Source organism: Lonchura striata, chromosome 1 (genome assembly GCF_050655825.1).
Source record: "Lonchura striata isolate lonStrDom1 chromosome 1, ASM5065582v1, whole genome shotgun sequence".
NCBI classification, from domain to species: Eukaryota; Metazoa; Chordata; class Aves; order Passeriformes; family Estrildidae; genus Lonchura; species Lonchura striata.
In genome coordinates this window covers 70,497,171-70,517,333 of record NC_140703.1, presented here as the reverse complement: position 1 = coordinate 70,517,333, position 20,163 = coordinate 70,497,171, and the positions used below count along the sequence as shown (strand labels likewise).

General features: G+C 40.8%; 1 protein-coding gene across 1 annotated transcript in view; it reads right to left on the bottom strand.

Moving 5' to 3' along the window:
• The window catches only part of FLT1 (fms related receptor tyrosine kinase 1), a 116,950-nt gene that overhangs the window by 37,263 nt on the left and 59,524 nt on the right, over nucleotides 1-20,163 (bottom strand). The window contains exons 12-15 of the mRNA XM_021541982.4: nucleotides 19,176-19,284; nucleotides 11,640-11,930; nucleotides 6,708-6,854; nucleotides 4,738-4,869 (exon numbers count right to left, since the gene is read on the bottom strand). Coding sequence (XP_021397657.3) covers nucleotides 4,738-4,869; nucleotides 6,708-6,854; nucleotides 11,640-11,930; nucleotides 19,176-19,284 — 679 coding nt within the window. The remainder of the gene's footprint in view (nucleotides 1-4,737; nucleotides 4,870-6,707; nucleotides 6,855-11,639; nucleotides 11,931-19,175; nucleotides 19,285-20,163) is intronic.

Sequence of the window (20,163 nt, the reverse complement as noted above, 5' to 3'; positions counted from 1 at the left end):
TTCTGGAGCTTAGAGAACAAAGCTCATTGAGGAAAAACATGACTGCAACAATGAATGGAGATACAATAGTCTCCGGAAATACCAAGAGAGTTCTCTTTTCACAAGTATTTTTTTCAAGTACTTGGTTTAGATATAGAATATAGTGATAGCATAAATAATACAGCATAATGCAGCTTGCCTACTCTCTGGCATCAGCATTTCCTTTTACATATGGATAGTCTCCTCTTGCTTCTGAGCAGCACTCCTGCAGATGGCAGATAATAGTTTCTGATATCTATTCAGCAAAACCTGGAGGAGCTGAAGGTTCATTGGTTACCACAGCAGGACATGGAACACCCATGAGGTACAGTCAGGCCTGGGGTGGAAGACAGCAACCATCTAACCACTGCAGCAGCTGCCCAGGAGTCAGCAAAGAGATGCGAAGGTGCTGTCTTTGAAATGTCAGAGCAAATGTAGGCAACCAGAAAGCATTTCTCCAGCTGGGCTGGGTTATCAAGTGCCAGAGTCCTAGTCTTGCTGAAAGCCTTGAAGTCAGAGCTCTCTGAGTGTCTCTCAGCTGGGTAGAAAAAGTTTTAATTTGAGGCAGAACAGGCAGAAACACTCAGAAGAGGCCTTAGGATTAGCAGAGTTTGGTGAGGATTTAATCAGTACTAAATCCCTCTCTCTGCCTGGTAGCTGAAGATTTCAGGCATCCCTTACACCTCCATCCCAGAGCTTTACTCACCCAGACACCTCATTAGACAAAGACTTTTCCCTGTGTGCAGCTCTGTCCCATCTGCCTGACTCTGCCCCAAGCAGCTGCCCCCTTTCTCCCCTGAGCCCCTCCAAAAACCACCCCATGTCTGCAGGACTGCAGAGGGGTGAGGAGGGGGTGAGTGAAGAAGTGCCACCAGCAGCAGCTTCTCTCTTTCAGTAGCAACAGAAGCCACCAGAACCACGCAAGGATGCCAGGAAGAGAGCCTGGATTAATCTGCCGGTCTCTCCAGCTACAAGCTCAAGCCTTTGGCTGGTATGGGCTTTCTCATTAGGATTTGAGCTCTAAACACACAAACATTGTTGTGCAGCTCAGGTGTCAACCAGGGAAGAAGCAATGCCTGGGGCAACAATGCTAATCTGCTGCACCTAAAGGATCCCTCACCCCTACCTCAATGGCATCTACCCTGCTTAATCCATGTGGTCCCACAATCACAGCACTGCAGCACTGGGATGGCTGTTCAGAGATGCTGAGGAATGTCCACCCTCAGAGTTTGTCATAAGTTAGTTATGACAAGACCAGAGCATTGGTGATGAGCCTTGTTTGAACTGAGCTTGAACCTATTGACCACCAGGATTCCATTCCAAACCTCTTTAGTGGGCTTCTGAGGTAACAGGAGTCTTAGTGTCTTCTGATGTCCACCTTTAATCTTGCAAACTGAAGTCATGACCCAAGCTGAATTTCATTGAGTAGCTGTGGGAATTCCAGGTAAACTTCATGGAGAAGTTCCTGATAACTTCAGCATGCCTCAAAAGGCACAACAACTTCTTGAGATAAGTCAGAAAGGTTAGGTAGGTAGATAGGTAGGTAGGTAGGAAGGTAGGTAGGTAGGTAGGTACCTCGATAGATAGTTAGATAGATAGATAGATAGATAGATAGATAGATAGATGATAGATAGATAGATAGATAGAAATGTTATTTAAAAGAAGTAATTTAAATAAATATTATTTGAAAAGCTACCACCATCTTCATAGCATGAGAACAGTTTAGTGAGTATTTAATAAATGAGATATTTTCCTTTTCATCAGCAGGATTCACATTAAGTTATCAAACATCAGCTTTAAGACAGGGCTCATTGCTGTATTTCTTTGCTTGTTATATGTCCATATTTTAGTGAGCATGAGCTGTAAAGGTGCTTCTTCCTTTATCAACACATCTCCTTCAAAGCAGCACCTCTGCAACTAACTGTATCCCTGGGAATGAGAGGGTCTGCAGCTGGGGAAGCAGGAAATCTGCAAGCATGGTGGTCCTCCACAAAAAAGGTTCCCAAGAGTCTGTGTTCCCCACATGCCCAGCAGCATTTCTCCCTAGACTTTTAGGGATACGGTCCCTTCCACCTGCTGGATGCTCTGGTAGCCATTTGCTGTTTCTATTCTTTCCTTGCAGATCTGCTGCCTCTTTGGTTCCCCAGCCAAGAGTAAGTGGTGAGATTGCTCTGACATGCCCACAGATGTGGCCCTTCTTTTCCACAGACAGTTCAGCAACCCCTGGTTCCAAACCAAACACAACCTGCAATTATTTAAAGACAGCCCTTTGATTCCACCATCCATTCATCCATCTCGGACACAAAAATAACACATTGTTTTATCTGTGAGTATAAGAATGTTTTTTCAGAGGAAATAAAGAGAGCAGACAGTTTCCTTCCTGACTCCTTCACAAACTACTTTTCAAATCTGCTAAACATGGCCATCCTCATGAGGCACTGCTCTGCTCCCTTTGATCTGCAGCCCCATATTCCAAGAGTCCCAGGACTGTGGTCCCAGGACATGAGAGGTGCTTGCCACAGCAGGCACAGGGCCTGTGTTTCTCACAGAGACAAGAAAGTGGAAAAGCTTAGAGAAAGCCACACATTCAAGCTCTGATCTTGTCCCTCCAGGCTCAGGAATGAGGTGGGAGCTGCCATTTCCTGGGAGAGGGACACTTGCTCCAGAGCAGTGTAGGAATGAGTAAAAAAACCTCTAGTGACATCCCTTCATGTAGTAGGAAAAGAGTGGGAAGACATTTTCCTTGATTGTAATAGATAAGACAAATTCTCTCTTTTCATCATCCAGTCTCAAAGCCATAAATTTTAATGTGGTAGTCTTCATCTCCTGCTCCCATAGAAGTCATACAAGAACATTGCTCCTGGTCCCTCAGGACATGTAACCACTGAAGAAGCCTTCCTGGCTGCTCTCTTTCCTCTCCTCTGGACTAGGATATATGACTTCCTAGAAACCCTCTGACAGAATGCTTGTGGTTGTAATAAACAGCCAAGCTTCAATTATGTTAAAAATCAATACAATAATGAATTACATCGTCCAGGACTATGAATTAGTAGGATGATTTGGACAGCAAGCAGCTGGCACAAGTTATTTATTTAGCTGTTACAGCAGCTGTAAAAGCTTTAGCATTATCAAGGCGCTTAGAGAGAGGTGATTCTGCCTGTCTACCATTGTTAGACCCCACCTGGACTGCTGCATCCACCTCTGGGGCCTCCAACATGAGAATGATGTGGATCTTCTGGAGCGAGTCCAGAGGAGGGCCACAAAGCTGAGCAGAGGGCTAAAGCACTTCTCCTATGAAAGCAGTTGAGACAGCTGGAATTGTTCAGCTTGGAGTGGAGAAGGCTCCAGGGAGATCTTTTGGCAGCCTTCCATTACTTAAAGGGGGTCTAATAGAGAGCTGGAGAGACTTCTTCCAAGGGCATGGGGATATAGGACAAGGGGGAATGGTTTCACACTGAAAGAAGACAGGTTTAGATTGGATATTATGAAGCAATTTTTTACTCTGAGCGTGATGAAGTCCTGGGTGCCGCATCCCTGTAAGTGTTCATGGCTGAGTTGGAGGGGGCTTTGAGAAACCTGGTTTGGTGGAGGTGTTCCTGCCTTCCACTAGATCAGGCTGGAGCTAGAGGATATTTAATGATCCTTCCAACCCAGACCATTCTATTATTCTATAATTATTCATAAGGGGATAAGTGTTTTACCTGCTCAATTTCACCAGTTAGTCCAGCCCACACGTGCATATACTTATCCCTGACCTTTTAAAGCAAAAACATCACCACCATTAACTCCAACTGCTAACACCCTCATGGCAAAAAATCAATACTGGTTGTAATTGTCTTGTGCTGCAGGATGCTCCAAATACTGAGAAGTATTCAGACACATTTAAAAATTATATGAGAACATCCACAAACATATAATCTCTGTCTAAGAGGCCTTGTTATAGTCAAATTGTGTTCTATAAGGAGCAACTAAATGCATCTAGGACATATTTTAGGTCAGTAAAATAGATTATGTCAAATTTAATACATGCACGACACTGACCTATATGGAGAATGTCAACCTATTTCTCTAATCTCATAATTCATGAACTAAAAGGGTACTCAATGAAATTGAAAGGTCACTTAATAAACTTTATTTTTATTCAGTGTAAAATTAAATTATTTCACTACCACAGGCATGAGTCAGGGCAGAACAATGCTGGACATTTAAATTATTAGCATGATAACTCAAGTAATGCTTACAGAAATAGCTAAATCAAACTACTTCCTTGTAGTAGTACCTTTGCATATGCAGCTATTGCTAGGCAAAAATCTTCCAGTCTGATTTGGCAGTTCACTTTACACAGAAAAATAAACAAATGAGAATATCCCAGTCCTCTAATTTCTATGGGATTAACCTGAAATGGGAAAATGCGTGGGTAGGAGAGTGCTACTTACCCTGTTTTTTGTTTGTTTTGCTGATACTAAATTTACATTTGTCTTCTACCCTGACCTGATCTTTGTTGAGTTGAAGCAATTCTTCTTTTTAGGTCAGTGTAAACACACTCTGAGTTAGCATTTCCTGCTGGGCTTCCTTTCCAACCTGGTATGCTTCCCTTGCTAGGACTTCCTTCAAATTGCTTCAGAGATCACCAGAGGAGTCCCAGGTCATGCCCCTGCCTTTCCAGCCTAAGAACATCACTCTGGAAAGCTTGCTCTTCCATTTAGTGTGGTGCTTTACCTTGTACTGTGACATACGCTGCACTCTCCACGGACCCTTTCAAGTTGGTGGCTATACACTGGTAAAGTCCTTCATCCTCCTCTTTTACTCTTTCAATAAACAGCATTCGGCTTCCAGGCCCTAAAATTATTCCTGTGAAATGAAATATTTTATGATGAGAGGGAGCCAGGATATAAACAAAACCTGGCCCTTGTGTAATAGTATCTATTTCAAGTTCTTCTCAGAAGACATCTGAGCCATAGACTGCACAGCTCAACGTTGTCTGCAGGAAAGCCAAATACGCTTGGATGCCTTGTGAGTCTCTTGGAAATCAGCGTTTACAAAGCACTTGTGTAAGTCAAAAGCTCTGCCTAAGGAAATGATCCTGGAAGTACTTGGTACTGTTTATGTTGATAGCACTGTGCCTATGCTTTCAGGTGAGCCCTTTAGCATGTCTGAAGCTTTTGGAAAAATGACACTCTGATTACTGCACTTACAGGCCCAGGTCTGTCCCAGAAGCAGCTCAAGCTTAGAGCCCTTCCAAAAACCATTCAGACTGTCCCTATGGGAGCAGACTTGCTCCAAATCTCACCTGCCCATGCGGCATGGAACAATGGGCTCCTTTGCAAAGGGGCTCCAGATAGTGCAAAGAGAATGCCCATGAGGTGTATCCTAAAGCATAGGAGTCACCTGAAGTTTTAAACACCTTGTTTATTCCAGATAGGTCAACCCAGAAGACAGCCTCAACAATATTCCAAGAAGCAAGGAAGAGGCAGGGAGCAGATTTGGCCTCAGGACTGCTGCTGAGGCACCTTCTAGAAAGGAAATGTGTAGTCAAGTACATACTTTTGTTTGGCTCCATCAGAACCACAGTCCCATCAAAATGTATTCCCATCATCTATTTCAGACACCTAACTGAAGTGCTCTGACCTACCCTCTGAAGACATCTCCCTGGGTCCCAGTTGTATCTGTTGCATTACACCCAAGTTAGGCACGTAACATTCATTTTGGAAGATAGTGCTATTAATGCACACTACAGCAATGTGATCAACTGCAAATCTTTATGGAATCTGTCTCTAGATTAAGCTTAGTGCTTGGGCTGCAAGTCTGCACAGGCTTATAACTCAGTTGGAGAAATCCTCAGAATTTTTTCCAGTTGCTTTTATTCATGCTATAGTAATTCCCAATAATTCAGGACACAACCATAGCTACAAACTTTCTAAAATGTTTTGTAGAAGACTACATCTTAAATTCGAGTTCCTATGGACCAGACCTCCTTGAACATCTTTGCTGAGTGTTTTAACACTATCTCAGTGTGTGCTTCTGAACCAAATGTGCATTAATTGCCATGAGAAAATTTTGCCTTTTCCTCCATCAATTATTTCTATTTGAAATATCCAAGGAACACTTCCATGACTATGGTGCTAGCAGCTGGACATATTGCCTTAGCTGGTCTTTGAAGCCACATTCCAGAAACATCAGCAAACAGCTCCCAAAGTTTTCCTGTTCTTGCAACATGCCACCTGGGAAGCTGTTCCTTTCTGTTGCATGAGACCTGGATTCCTCTGCCGCCAGTATATGCATTTGGATTTTGGACACCCCAGACATGGATTTAGTCTCCTGGATAGTTTTTGACTCATGAACAGACTTTGAGTGCCTGACCACAGACTCCTGCTGGTACTTCCATATCTGCTGGCCAAGACACGTGATCCTTGGGCTCCCTCTATAACAAATGGAGGGAAATATGTTTCTCTGGGGATGACTCTTTTAAGAAGAAAAATATTTCACTGACTCCATAAAGACCCGTTCTGTCTAAATCTCCAGCCTGGCTCATGTTTTGGAGTGAGACAGAATTATCTGGAGCACCTGGGTTGCTGCCTGCCTTCCTTACATCTAGGTGCTGGGACCAATGACTCTGCAAATGGCTACCTAAGGCAGATGGGTAAATGAAAAGCCTGCTGAAGAGGCAGGTGAGTACACAAAGCTCTCACCTGGTTCTTGCTGTATTTCCTCATGGTTTTTAAACCAGGATATCTGGGGCTCAGGAATACCACGAGCCTGGCACTCCAACATGGCAGAGTTACTGGCGTTCACTGTCTGATCCGCAAGCTGCCGCAGCAGGGCTGGTGCCTCTTGAGCTATAAGACAAAACAACACCTTTGTTTTACATTCTTGTAATGGTGGGGATTTAATTATCTCCCCTACACTCATTTTACTGGTGTTAGAGATTGCTATGGCTCTTCTACCAAGCTCATTTTTCATTGATTTTATTTACTGTTCTACTTAGCTCAGGAGGGTTTGGTGTGTGCAGGGAACTCCCATTAGTCAGCAGTAGCATGCTATGGTGACCAATGAACGCCCAGTGATGACAGTGTTCAAAAGGTTTTCTCAATTCCATGACCAACCGCAATTGTTTATATCGAAAGCAATGACTTTCTATGAAAGCTCAGTGTTTCATCATCAAAAGAAACAAACTGTGACAGCAAAGATTTGAAGAATCATCAGAACACCCTTGTAGCAGAGTATCTCTGTGTTGCTGATAGCACTTTGCAGCTCCAGACACCGTGATATCCATTAATATGCCTTTGATAATTCACTTCATTTAAAGAGTACAGTTACAAATCATGTTCAGTAATCTCACATAATCAAAAACCAGTAACCATGAGCACAGAAGCATTGGACAAAGTCTTCATAAATTATTTCACTTCTGTGTTTCACATATTTGGCTGAACATAACCAGGCCTGGCCAAACCACACCACAGCATTTCAAAAACACACTACAAATATCATGTTAAAGTCATCTCTGAAAGAAACAAAACAATCTCATAATCATTTCAACCCTTTACCACTCCTTCCCTCATTTCATACAGTGCCCAAGGCTGTTCTAACAAAGGTCCAGATACTTACAACGTTTATGCACATTATATGTCAACATCTTTCATTCACGTTTGTAACTCTCGCATAATTATTTTTGATATTTTGGTCCATTTAAAGCAGTCACAGAGAATTCAGGGAGCTCCTGAGCAGTGTCACAGGAGGAAATACTCTGCAGACTCCCTCAGATTACCTAATTATTTTCAATATTTCCCTTCAAGAACACTGCCAGAATCAGCAATTACTAACATGGTACACAGATTACAAATATGAAACAAAACAAAAAAAAGCAGAAATCAACTATTTCCAAGTATTTTCTTTCAAGCTGCAACAGATGCCTGTAAACCAAGTTCAGTATCAGCTGAATTTCTGATATTCTGTGTTTGGGAGATTATTCTTTATCCTTACAGAAAAACTAGCCAACAGACATCTCCATCTTCATAATTATTCTGTTACCAGCCATAAATAAAAACTCTCCAGAAATATTAAAACCCTATGTACCACCAACTTTTTCAGTGTTCATGAGCCCCACAGCACTAAAAACACCTTTAAAGTGGGCTATCTTTGCAATACCCTTACCCCTTGAAATTAATTCCAACATAGTCATGACTGTGCAATGACTATGGTTTTTGGGCTTTTCTGAGCTGCAAGCCAGTAATTTTCACAGGCAGTGATATTTGTTGTTTACAGCCTGGTAAACAATTTGTTCTCTCTTCCCAAACAGCATTGCTTATGAGAGGCACTGTAAATTCTTCATCACATACCTACACCATGGCATAGTCAACTCTATTTGCCTTGCAGCCAAGAACACTGCCCTCTTCTCCTTGATACCTCGCCTCAATTTTTGTTCAGTTCTCGATTTTCACAACACTATGAACAGGCACAGTCTGAGGTGTGTCCACATACATGTGCTGAGAAGAACTTGACATTTCTCAGCAGTCCCTGACAGACACCCCAGCCCAGACATCCAAAATGAAGGCAGACAAGATGACACAACAAAGGCAAATCACACGTTCTGTGAGTTGTGATTAATTTTAATTTGTTTATAGCCATACACTAAAGATGGGATTTCATATTAAGAAAAACCTTTTGCTTAAAACTTAAGCCATCATTCACATACTTTCAATAATTTCTCTGCTACAATCAGCTGATTTTTCAAGGACTTGGTCAACCTGAGGATTATTCTCTTTTGCAAACCACCTGTTTTCTCCCATTCATTTTTGCAGTGAAGCCAAGGGGGTTAGTTTCCAGTGTCCTACTCTGCTCACTCCAAAGCTGAGGGCCTAGCCTGGCCACCAGCACAGTGTGGGGCTCAGCTCCCAGGGCAGCTCCCAGACCTGACCCCAGCCTTCCTGCTTGCCAACAAATGCTGCCTTGCTGGCCAAGCTCTGCTCTCAGTTACTCTGAGGAACTTCATTGTAGGCAGAATTTGGTCCAGGGGAGTGACAGGGGAGTCGCAGAGGGGAGAAGAGGACACTGGTACCAGAGTACTTGTCTGACCTGGGGTGTTAGGGAGGGGAGATTTTAAAAGCAAACAAAGGGAAAAAATTACAATTGGTTAATTTTTGGGTTTACATTTGCATTCCATCCATTTTTACCCTTTGTTAGGATTATGTTGTCTGTTCACTTATTTTTTATTAATCAGTACAAAAATATAAATACAAGCTTTATTTTAAACACTTAAAAAAGGAAAAAGAAGAAATATAATTCACACCTTTCTCCCTAAATAATATATTACACAACAGAAGGCAGAGAAGCTCCCCAAACCCATGAGATTCTCCAGTCATCCAAGGACAACAAAAGTGACATCAGTAGTTTTCATCCTGCCACCAAGAACTGCTTTCCTCAAAGGTTTCCAGTGAGCTTTCTCTTTGGCATCCAACACGGAGAGCCACATTGGGATGTTAGGACATCCTTGCACAGCGTGGCCCTCTAAGTGCTGGTCAAGCCCAGGCTGGTGGGACCTCCAGTCGGCAGTGACATACATCATTGCAATGCACAGCAACTTCATAGAACAGTCTAATTACCACATCTCCTTTTTTTTTTTTTTTTTTTTTTTTTTTTTTTGACCCAAACTCATATTGCCTGGCAACTGGCTGCTACAAATCATCGTGCTTCGGCTCCCAAGGCCATGGAAAATTCATAATGTCCTGTCATCACCGCCCACCTCACCATCAAATGTCTTTCCACAAAATACCCTAGGAAAAAAGGGGATTCTGTATTGTAGTTCTTCTGAAGAATTGCAAATGCTAAAGAGTGAGTTTGCTCCATTTTTAAGCAGTCACCAACTACTCCACTTGCATTTTAGGCATGTTTTAGGAAAAAAAGAGAGCCTGATCCCTTTGCAAGAACACATTGTTTCTGGAAGCCATCATGCTAATAATGAACAAAAGAGTTACTGTATACAACCAGGCTATAGGTGACATTTCAAGATATAAATGATTATTCTTTTCTTTACTCTGACAACTTCCAGGTTATCAATTGTTTTCTAAGCATTTTAGGCTCCATGAAACTGGCATTATGGGGAAATGCTATTGTTTACCCTTTCACACTTGACAAAAGCAATTCCCACGTGAAAGGCAAGTTTAGCCGTGGGACAGGGTCTCGATACCTAAAGGAGGAAATAGTCTGGTGAGTTCCCAAGCACAAGAAACTGTCATGTTGTCACCCTCTATTTTAAAAACACAGCCACTTTGTTCCTTTGCTATAGCTATTTTGGTCATTGTGATCTGTTTTGTTATGGCTTATGTAAATGCTATATTAATGATCAATCATAAATGTAACCAAAAATAATAAAAGCTATGTAATTGTAAAAAAATAAAGTTATCAGATCTATTAAAAATAGTAATTTTTTCCTTACACAGAATTTATAGCACACAGAAACATCTCATAGCAAAATCATAACAAAGGAAAAGGGGAAATGCTCACAAAGAATTCTTAGGCTGCCCTTAATTGTCCTTCAGCAGTTTTGCTGGTTCTTAATCCCCATAATAAATCCAATTGTCATTTGCATATCAAAAGCAATGAATATTTTTAATGGCTTCAATTTTGAATTTGTATTTTAAAAATGTATTAACTAACCGTGCTGGCTAAAACCTTGTCAGTCATGTTAGTGTAACATTCCTCATTTAATAAAATAATTACAACATTACAAACTCCTGAATCTTCAGGCCAGAAGCAACACTCACACTTTTATCAGTAGTTTTTACATTAGTGCAGAACTGACTTTAAAAATTGACCAACACAACAACTGGAAGTCTACCTGGATTTATTTGGAGAAACATGGTTCATGTCTGTCAGTTGTAAAATCATCATTATTATAAATGATATGATAGGTCTGTGCATTATATCAACATTTTTATTTATTCCCTGCATACTTCTTTTAGAAGATAATTTCTTAAGATTAATGTACTTTAGTGTAGAAAATAATTTCAAATAAATAAGTATTAGAACTTGCTCAGCAGGTAATATTTATAAGTCCATCAAGATCAGATTAAAATAAAAAAAATGTAGTCCAGTCAATCTCAAACTGAATTGTGCTCATTCTGCACATTCAAGTTAGCTTATTAAATGTCCATTGTTGACTGAAAACAGCAGTTTTTAAAGTTAATCAGTTTATTCAGCTTTGACACTTTTGATGAGGCTGATATCAAAGCAGAAGAAAAGATTGATCCAAAGTTTTCCTTTTTGCTCAGTAGGAGACAGCAAGAGAAAAAATAACGGCATGTAAAATGTAGCACGGGGGATCTTCCAAACCCCAGCTTCCACGTGCCTTTTCAAAGCAGAAAACACCCGTCTGAACTCAACCGGAAGCTCACGCGTTAGGATTTTGTTTGCTATTCCTCCTATTTCCAACCCATGGGGAAATGAGCACCACCTCAGGGCTTGAAAGGTAGCAACAGTAATACAAAAATCAAGATGATATGAGACATCTCTTACTGTTTAATGAGTCCTTTAATGTTTTACATTGCTTTGTGTTGTACAATCATTCCTTGTGCTTTTATATTTGAGGATCCGAGAGTAAACAGCCTTTTTGTTGCAGTGCTCACCTCTGATTGTAACGTCTTTCGTTTGAAGCACTTCTTTCCCCGTGTATACGTTCCTTGCTCGGCAGGCATAGGTGCCTGAGTGTGCCAGGGAAACGTTTTTGATGGTCAGAGTGAGGGTGATGGAGTAGTCCCTGTTGTGAGACTTCTTCGCTTTTGTTTGATTGTTGATTGTCCTAGGCAAAATCCAAGCAATGTCTTTGTACAGGAATTTGTTGGCCGAACAGGACAATACCAAATTCTCTCCTTCAATGGGCATTTTTTCCAAACTAATATGGAATCCACTTGGTACATCTGTCAAAAATCAAGAACACTTTTTAGTTTATATGAAACTAATGAGCCAAAATTAACAGCATATATTTCCCCCTTTATCAAGAAGCCTTTGAACTAGTCAGTGTCATTGTCTTCCTGCTCAGGTGTATAATCTTTCCTTTCATACACTCAGCTCCAGCTATTCTTATAATTTTTCTTGGAGCTATGATACACTCAGACTCAGACGTCAGTTGTTGTAAATGGAAGCTGCTCTTGGAAGTAATGAGTTTGTATAAATGTTATGCCAAGTTATGACAGGCTGGGGAAAGGTACCAAAAGCAGAATTACTTAAAGACAACATAGTGGGACTATGAAGAAGGATAAACATTCTGATCACAGCTTCAGCTTGTGAACTGCATAAGAGAAAAGGAATCTCAAGAGGGCAGTATAAAAATACTGCATTTTCATCACTTGCTTGGTTATACTGTTTTCTTATGATACACAAGTATTCAGATAAATTATGTCTATTTCTTAAAGATGCTTCATGTCCTGAGAAATTACAACATATATGATTACATGCCTGAGATTTGCCTTGGAGTAGAGGTGTTTACCCTCTCTGCATTTAAAGCCTACCAGACACCCAAGAGGTAAGCAGAAGCAGTACTCTCTGCCCTGGGTGCCCAGCTGTGTGTGGGCAGCATTAGGATGGAGGTATTTTGTTTAGGTGGCTTGGCATTATCACAGGTGAAAAATATTTTCACCTGAGAGAAACCAAGGATTATTTCACTAAAAATTTATGAAGTGTAGACATGGTTTAAGTTTGCACTTCATAGCAGATGGTTTAGGCAGGAGTAATTTAGCCAACAATGTAGAAAGCCCTACTTGAATATGTCCTGTTTGCAGTTGTTTGTAATGTCACTTGCAACTTCCTCCGCCTGGGGAGCGGTGCAGAGCTGTGGCGGTGTCAGCTGCCTCCCAGCTGCCTCCACCTGGGGCTCATCCCTCCAGCAAAACGTTTACACCACTGACCTCAGTGAAAGTAGAAGTAAGTTCCTGAGAGAAAGCACTTCCAAGTTTTACTCCTAGAATGCAACCTCTCTTGGTTTATTTGTAGCCAATATTCTGATAAAGTAATTTCCTTCTTCTTGGTCAAGTGACATCGACTGTGGCCATTTTCAATTGTTCTTTCACAACTAATTGCTATGGCACTTGGCCGTAAACCTGACTTGAAATCCTAAGAATGGCTTCTTCTTTCATAAGGGAGAATTATACCTTCTTTTCTTGTTTCTCAGATCATGAAAAACTCAATGCTGACTTCCATTCAGCTCATTCTTACTGGTGTTGCTTCAGGTTTAATGTCACTTCATCAGGAATTTGCAAAAAGTACCTCTCAAGTGAATAATATCCCACATATTTTTTCATTATCCTCTCTCATTGGTTGACCAATCCAACAGAAAGCTTCTCCCTAAATCCTCACATTGCAAACTGACCTAACTTATCTTCCAGGGGAACCATGAGCATAACCTGCTCACTGCTCTCTGCCTATTGGAAGCCTGGCATCAGTTGTTCCCCTTAACATCCTCTTTTCCACAACTAGCCCTGAGCTAAATAGAGGGTAAATGAGCTCTTGCTAGTCCTGGATTGAAATTTCTCCTGACATTAGATGCCTCCCAGGGAGAGTCCTGATTTCTGCTGGTTGAACTCATTGTGCCCCTGCAGTGGGAGCAAAGTGTGTGCCTGTCATCAGCTGTAGTTCAAGTGTGTAGTCCAAAGATCAACCTAGTGGAGGCAGTGACACTAAAATATTAGACTGAATATTAAAGCCTGGGGCTTAAATTGTTCCACTTACATTCCATTGTGTTACCACTTTTCTCTCTCTGGCAAACAAAGCTATAAGAAAAACTTCAAATTCCATGAACTCATCTATGAGTGACAACCATCAGGATCCTGCTTGATATGTAAGAGTGTGTGATGCCAGATTCTAATCTTAATTAAGAACATACTGTCTGAAAGTGCTATTAAGATGAAACACTTCTATACATGCATCATATTTAGCCTCAGCTGCCAAAATGTAGACGTCTACTTGAATGTAGATGTTTTGTGTTCTGTATGTGGGCAAATGTTTACAGTCCATAGGGTGACACAGTCTTCTCCAGAGGGCAGTGCAAACCATTGCTTTAAGATGGGGCAAATTCCAGAGATTCTGGTCCCTCATGCTTAATTATGAAGAGATCCTACATGATCAGCTTAGGCTTAGGTACCTAACTGTAAGATTAAAGTTAGATTATGTGAATCCTATACGATTTTGTTAAAAAGCATTAAATTCAGACACACTTAAAAACAATCAGATGGCAAATATTTTGAATATGGATAAGTACTTGGAAGAAAGAAGATGCTGCATCTTACTCACAGTACATTTCAAATTGTTCTGATGTGTGTTGGGAAAAGCAGAAATAGTGTTGGCTAGAAATAGTGGTAATTTTTCCTTTTGAAGATGCCAGTACGCAGTAAAAGCTACGAAGAGCCAAGCAAAACTCTTAAGATGAAACTAAAGATCCCTGGGGACTGAGGCAAATGAACTATTTTTAGCTTAAAAGGATAGCATGCCAACAGAATAACACAATTACAACTACTTTTATGTTGTCAGGTCTGGAGCTCTTCCTCAATGTGCCTTCTGTGAAGACTATTTTCTGAATAAATGTAGGGACAGAAGCAAAATGCACAGAATTCCAAAAGAATCATTTGTTTAAAGGCTACGAGCCTCCTAATATATGACACCTATCTCATCAATTGTTACAGCCTCAGGCTAGCTAAATAATGTGGCTGGGAATAATGTAAAAGGGTTTTATTTACTTTAGTGATTTGAAGCTTCCTGTGGAAATAGCTCCCAGGTTTCCTGATGGAAGATTTTGTTTATCTTTGCCAAGCACCATCAGGAATCTCAAAATAAAATGCGCTTAGTGACATTGGGAAACCAGGGAGATAAGGCAGAGCTGTTCCTGTTTCACCCTCTGTAATTGCAAACACACCCATAGGCCTGCTGTGTGCCAGCAAAACAGACAAAATATAGGGAAAGGGGCAGCCTGGAGGAAAGGGTGCTAATACAATTAAATTTGGCATAAAGGTGCTGTTACAGAGACTGCTTCCATACCAGTGAGCAGGAGAGCTTTCAGAAACCACCTTTCTACATTGCTTTTATGTAAGTTTCACAGCTACTTTTGGGTCTTGAACAATGATTTCCTTTTAGAACTAAGTCAGTGACAATAAACCAAAAATGCCCTTTATTTGACAGAAGCCGTAGGAAAGCTACTCCAAAACCCATAGCTTCATGTCATACACCCTCAGGCATAGTGTATAGAACCATGTATACCACTCTCAAACTTCCTAGGAAAAGGTAGGCAGGTTTCACTTTAAGCCCAGAAATGGTATTTACACTAACTAATGAAAGTGCTTGTTCTTACTAGGTTCTCTCTGGCACTAATTTCTTTATGTTCACCTTTCCCTGAAGGAATGGAACTTGTCAACTCCAAACTAGGGCTGCTGGGTCATGTTCTGCCTTACACCACCTTCCTAATGCTTTTAGCCTACAAAAAAAGAGACCTTTCACAGCACTGCCACCACTTCACTGGAGCATGTGCATTTTCTCTTCCCCAGGACAAGGGCTGAGGGATATGGCCTTCAAGGAAAGAAAATTCAGAAAATTCTTTGTCTCCATCTGCTCTTTGGAGTAATTTTTGGCGTGTCCCTTTTACAGAGGGCAGCAGTTCCTTTTCCTACAAGGAATCATCCCCTCCTGCATAGACACTTCTCTTACTTTCAGATACTTTTGTGTGGCTCAGGCTGACTTCAAATGGCGCCAGCAGACTCAACAACATAAGATAAACTAGCCCTAAGCTGTCATACAAACCCTGAAGTATTGGTTTTGGACTCATCAGAAGGAAATACTTTTCAGTGTCCTGTTCACATCCATCAGCATGTAAAGCTCTCAGGTTTTTACTCCCTCAGTGCATTTTTCAGCACATTCTGGACATGTTTGTTTCTTGATGTGAAACACAGGCCACAGCAGTTTGGTCTCAGCCTGATGGAGGAGAATTATGGTGAGCATAACTAGATTTTTGTAGGGACCAAACAGCAATATTGTTTACACTGCTTTCAATCAATGCAAGTGAGTGTCAGAGGATGATCAGGACTTTCCATGTCACACAGCTGAAGTGCTCAGCTCCAGGAACTGATAGGACAAATGCATTTCAACTCCACTACCTTATAAAGAATGTTTACCGCCAGTCAAGATGTTAAGAAATTCCAAGACATAATAAAGCTGACACTCCTCTTTATGAACACCAGCAAATATAAGATTCTTTAAAGGGAAGTAATAACATCTGGCATGTTCTCGTGCCAGCTTTATTATCAAGAAGTATTTCCTTCCATCCTTGTTTAAGGTCTCAGAATGCTGGGTTTAAATAGGAAAACTACATCCTTCATCTCACTGCACTAAAATATTTGAAACCACCTTCAAAACTTTGAAAGGGAGATTTGGATACGGTGAATGAAGTCCATCAAAGTACAGCTTCATTGGTTTCAGGATCTTCCATTTCATGTTTTTAAAACTGAGGAGTAAGAGTTAAAGAAGGCCAAATTCAGCATCTTGCACATTGAAAGAGCAGCATTCTCAGTGAATGATTCTCGGTGACTTCTCAAAGTTTCATGTGAAGTACCCACACAGAGATGAAACTATCATTGGCATGTTAATTTATGGAGAACTATGTGGTGTTCAGCTTTCTGTCCAAACACACACAATGTGGAGATAGGGAAGAAAGCAAAACTGAGAGTGGGGACAAGAGTCATCTTCAAGGTGGCAAATGTTCTTGTCACTTCCATTAATAGAACATGGAGACATCTTTCTTGTTTCTGTACTTTAACAAACAACCTGCCTATGCGTCACTTATGTATTTATACTTCTCATGCTTCTTACCAATTTTCTGTATTTATAGATAAGTGGCACTTTCTAAATGTGAAAGTATGTTATGACATGGAGATTTAACAGCTGTAGACACCCACAAACAAAGTCTGCCAGGTGAAACTGTACGAGAAGCACAACAGTGGATACCTAAAAAAGAAATGATGAGTGCTTGCAGTAGTGCCCATCTGCTGGTATGACAAGGAGTTATGCTGCCTTCTGGCAGCTAAGGCCTGAAATGTTGGTGAGACGATGCCACAACTTGTCAAGAGCACTGACTACTACTCATTGCTACTCTTCTGCGTGGGCAGGAGTGATACTGCAAGCTGGATGGAAGCCAGATGGAATCTGGGCAGATTCAAGGAAGACTACAAAATCTCCTGGAGGTGCCAGTGAAAGGTATTGTATATTGTATATAAGGTACCCAAGCTAACTTTTCTTTTACCAGTTAGAGGAAAGGGCATTCCACTGGAAGCACAAAACCAGTTCATCCGTGTCAACAGATATACTCAGCTGGGGACCAACTTTGTGGAAAGGGACCTGTGGTAGACAACAAGCTCAGCATGAATGGAAAGGGTGTTGCTGTGGTAAGTAAAATTTCAACAGGCTGCTGGGTTGTAACAGCAGGGACATCACCAGCTGAGATAAAGAAGTCATTACACTCTACTCAGAACTTGTCAGGCCATTTCCAGAATACTGCATTCAGTTTGGGTCCCCTCTATACAGAACAGATGTGGAAAGTCTGGAAAGGGCCCAGAGAGCTGCCACAAAGAAGACCAAAGGACTGGAAAGTCTGCCGTATGAGGAGAGGCTGAGAGAACTGGGTTTGTTCAGCCTTGAGGAAAGGCTTAGGGGAGATTTTATCAACATGTTCCTGTATTTACAGAGTGGCTACAAAGAAGCTGGAGACTCCTATTTTACAGGGAGGCACATGGAAAATATGAGGGGTAATGGATACAAGTTACTCCTGGGGAGATTCTGATTGGGCAACAGACGAAATTTTTCACTATGTGAACTATCAGTCATTGGAACAATCTCCCCAGGGAAGTGGTAGATTCCCCAACACTGGACCCTTTTAAGATCCATCTGGACAAGATGCTGTGCTTTTCCCAGGACAGGTTGGACCAGATGTTCCTTGAGGCCCCTTCCAACTTGGTATTCTATGATTCAGCTAGTCAGAATACTTAAAAAATACAGAGTTTGGGAGGGGGAACATTTTTTAAAGTAGCTTTTCCTTTTTAATTTTTTTTTTTTTTACCAAATCTAGTGAGTGTGTGTCTATTCTCTTTTGATATCTCTCAGAATAGAAATAGAATTAATTTCTCTAAAATTACTCACCAGAATTATAAGCAAGAGAATGACAACATAAAAACCCCAGAGATTATGATTTGGGGATTAAAGCATCTAAATATTTTAGCTTTTTTCCTTTTTCTCATATTTTTGAATGAATTATGTTTCTTTAATGCTATACCCTGAAAATTGCCAACAGCCTAAGTTTATAAAACTACTGCTTTATAAACAAAACAAAACTTTTGACAAAACCCAAATCCTTTGTAATTGCATGTGCAGACTTTATGTTGCTGAATAATGCAGTAGTTATTCCCAAAGCCACACTGTGGGCTTTTTTCAGTAATTCCTGTAGTAAAACATTAAGTCATTTGTTTGTGAAAACTCCAAACACATCTCATAATGCAAAAATAACAAAAAGCACACTCATACATGAAGATAACAAGATAAGAATTCTCAGTGCCATGGTGCAAATGACATTCTGGGCTGTCTTTCTCAGAAGAGGAAACAAAACTCTGTAGTCTGTATCCTGACACTTTTCCACCCATAATTTGCCATTGTCACTGAGATCTGTGAGAGGTACTCCAGACATCTCTAGCACCATGCTGCCTGCAGACACTGGCACTGTTCTAGGCTCTGTGTTGTGAGATATCCTGGTGGGCAACAGAATGAGGGTCTAGATGTTGTCAATGTCACACATGAAACTGGCTTACTGGTGGTGAAAATACACTAAAATTTCATGCATGAAATTACTGCAGAGATGAACCAAAATGGGGAATACAACTCATTGCTGTATTTGTGAGTAATTTCTGTCATGCTTGTTGCTTGAGAGAGGGATGAATCATTCAACAATCTGGCATCCCTAGAAATCCAGACCAGCTGCTGTGAAACCTACCAGCATCACCCAAAAACAGAGTATGAGTTTACAAGTGCATACATTACAGCAATTCTGAAACAGTGGTATATTAAAAAGCCACACAATCTAACAGTTATAATTCCAAGATCAGGAAACATGTTTGACTCTATAGAGGAGTAGATCTTACCTGTTACAATAAAACTGACATTTCTTTCGGATTTTCCCACTTTATTGGATGCCACACAGCTGTAGATTCCTGAGGATTTGGCTTCAGCTACAACAAGAGTGCTAGCAGTCTGCAAAAGAGAGAAGAGGTTTAGTTCTCCTTGACACAAGAACTCAGTTAAACTTGCCTTCTCTTTTTCCTAAGTCATCATTGACCATCCCATGATTCACTCTTTCCATTTGTTCAGTGATGGGCACCTCTGGGGCTATTTAAAGGAGATGTCACTATAAACAGTTTTGCAAAGGATAGAAGAATAACAGGAAACAAGCTCCTTGGGTGACCCTTATATCATCAAAGCCGTCATGACCAAAAATCTTTGAACATGTCTTTCAGATTGATTTGTCTCTCACTGGTGATGTAATGGTAAACTACAAGACATGAAGCATGACACAATGTGCTTCACACCAGGAGATAAGCAGCCTGTAGGAGAGCCAGATTGCAAAGGGAATAGGTGAGGCATGCCTCAGGCATTTGGATAATCCTGAGGGGAAAAAAGGAGCTCAATTCAGCACTGAACTAATTTGATTTCTTTCGTTTTCCCACATATGTGTCAGGTGAGACAGAACAGTGTCAAAAGAGTTGTTTACTCATCCTCTCTTGTACTATTTTCTGTTCTTAGACTCTAATGTTTCTATTATCAAATAATAATATGTCAGTTTTATTTATGTTATATTCTATCACCATCTTAAGAAGTCCATCTCACTAAATATTTTCTCAGAGTTACATGACTTGAAAGATAAGACCTTGAAAGGCCAGGGACCAAAACTACCTAATGTGCCCTTAGAAACACAAAAACTACTGTAATAATAAGAGTTATACTTTTAGGGTGATGGAAAGCCATGGTCTAATGGCTTGGGCACTAGGCAGAAGGGGAAAGATTTGCAGAAACAAATGACGTGTCACTCTTTTATGGAGACATGAGGCATGGACATGGACTTCATCAGTGTCA